We start from the raw sequence: 1924 nt of genomic DNA, 5'->3' as shown, positions 1-1924 counted from the left end.
CACTTTTTGGTTTGTTATAGTTTTGTCGTATCTGCTATCGATTTCGAGAAAAATCTCTAGTAAGTAATCCTCAGGAAAATCCAAATTATTATAAAGATCCAGCTAGTAAGCTCTAATGAATGCCTTAATTATAAGTTTTGGTATTTATTAACCCAATATGTAGCGAAGATTACTAAATATTTGATAAACTGATATAAGCATCACAAAAAGTACGACATACTAGAAACAACCTGTATATTGAAAGCAAAGCTTTTGTGGGCTCATATTCATGAAGTTTTTTTTTCTCAAAATTATCCAAGTAATTTCTCATTTTCCTTCGTAACTCTAATTTGAGAACACCCAGTATAAAGTAAGAACAAACCGAATTGGTTATAAAAACAATTATTTCGAGTAATTTGGTTCAAACTTCGTTATCAAACTTCTTTTTCTAACATTACAGATATGAGTAAAAGTTGTCGTCAGAAATTTTTTTCTCGATTATCCCCCCCAAGAAAAAAAAGATCTACGCCCTTGATTCACGAGAGTCGAGAATTGAGAGGAATGTCAAATGCAAACGATGTATGCGCCATCTGAAACAGACCGCGATCCCTTGAAATCAAGTAGGTATAAATCTGAAAAATCTCCCGTTTTGTCTGAAAGTTTTACAGGTATAAGTAGACACACCAGGTTTTCTATGCATCTTAGTAGACACACCAGGTTTTCTATGCATCTTAGTAGACACACCAGGTTTTCTATGCATCTTAGTAGACACACCAGGTTTTCTATGCATCTTAGTAGACACACCAGGTTTTCTATGCATCTTAGTAGACACACCAGGTTTTCTATGCATCTTAGTAGACACACCAGGTTTTCTATGCATCTTAGTTCATCCCTGGATGGGAGCATAGAGCGAGACTTTCTATTCCCGACAACCGTGACCGACACAAAGGTTACCCATAGAAATGCCCTTAGAACTATCAAATTTGTCATACTTTCCTCTCGAAACATCTCCGAGGTAAATTCAAGTGAACATGCGCGGTGCCTCGTCCGAAACACGATTGTTACAGCAGAAACTGTCCAACATCACATCTCACCCCTTCGTGAACTTCTTCCTGGAGCTCTGCAAGAGCAGGGACGGATTGAACCTGAACGAACTGGCCGAAAAAGCTGGCAGGCTGTGGCAAGAGATGGATGTTAGCGAAAAAGTTCCTTATTACAGACTCGCCAGGAAGGTGAGGAAGATTGGGAAGTCCAGGAAAGGATTAGAAGTGCCAAGGTATGAAAAAATAAAAAAAATTGAAAATGGTTTAGGAAAAAAATAGGTATGATTTTTTTAAGAGAGAAAAGAAAAAGGGTTCGACCTAGGCCAAAACCGGTAGCTACAGCGGTGGAACAAAAGAAAGTTCTAATATCGAAAAGGATGGCTCAGTTGCAAGAAAAGGAGGAAGAATCTCGTCCTGGCGAAGGAACTGCGGATGAAACTGGAAACGGAAGTAGTACTGACTGTAATTCCGTAGAAAATTACTGTTTGGACGTATTGAAGCGGAGATATTCTCATTCGAGTACATACGAAAGCGATTGATTTCATTTTGTTAAGTTTTTTTTTAACATTACTCTCAGTTTTACACTAATTATATCTACCTACATGGAAAAATTTTCTTATTTCTCTAGTTCTAAGGTTACCTAACATTGAAAATTTTATTCTATTTATCAGATTCTGCAGTGCTTTATCGAATATTGAGTTTATTTTCATGTCTTCTCGAAGTTAGGCAAAAACAAGACAATTTTATAACTTTGAACAGCTTTTTCTGCTTTGTTTCTGTGGGTTTAAAATTTCATAAGAATTTTGGATTATGTGGTTCCGATCCATCTATCTGTCCCTCACAAATCCAAAATTTGTGTTTCAAAAAACTTTAAAAATACCGTGACCAAAAAATGATGTTAT

At 36.4% G+C, this 1924-nt stretch overlaps 1 protein-coding gene across 1 annotated transcript; it reads left to right on the top strand.

Annotated features, from left to right (window-relative positions):
- Window positions 1-932: 932 nt before the first annotated feature.
- On the top strand, window positions 933-1633 carry LOC123683402. Its single transcript, XM_045622418.1, has 2 exons — window positions 933-1255; window positions 1318-1633. Exons 1-2 carry the CDS (start codon window positions 1011-1013, stop codon window positions 1559-1561), a joined length of 489 nt encoding a protein of 162 aa, XP_045478374.1. The 5' UTR covers window positions 933-1010; the 3' UTR covers window positions 1562-1633.
- The last annotated feature ends 291 nt before the right edge of the window (window positions 1634-1924 follow it).

Source organism: Harmonia axyridis, chromosome 6 (assembly GCF_914767665.1).
Source record: "Harmonia axyridis chromosome 6, icHarAxyr1.1, whole genome shotgun sequence".
Lineage (NCBI taxonomy): Eukaryota > Metazoa > Arthropoda > Insecta > Coleoptera > Coccinellidae > Harmonia > Harmonia axyridis.
Note: the sequence above shows the minus strand (reverse complement) of the source record. Positions and strands in the feature narration are given on the sequence as shown.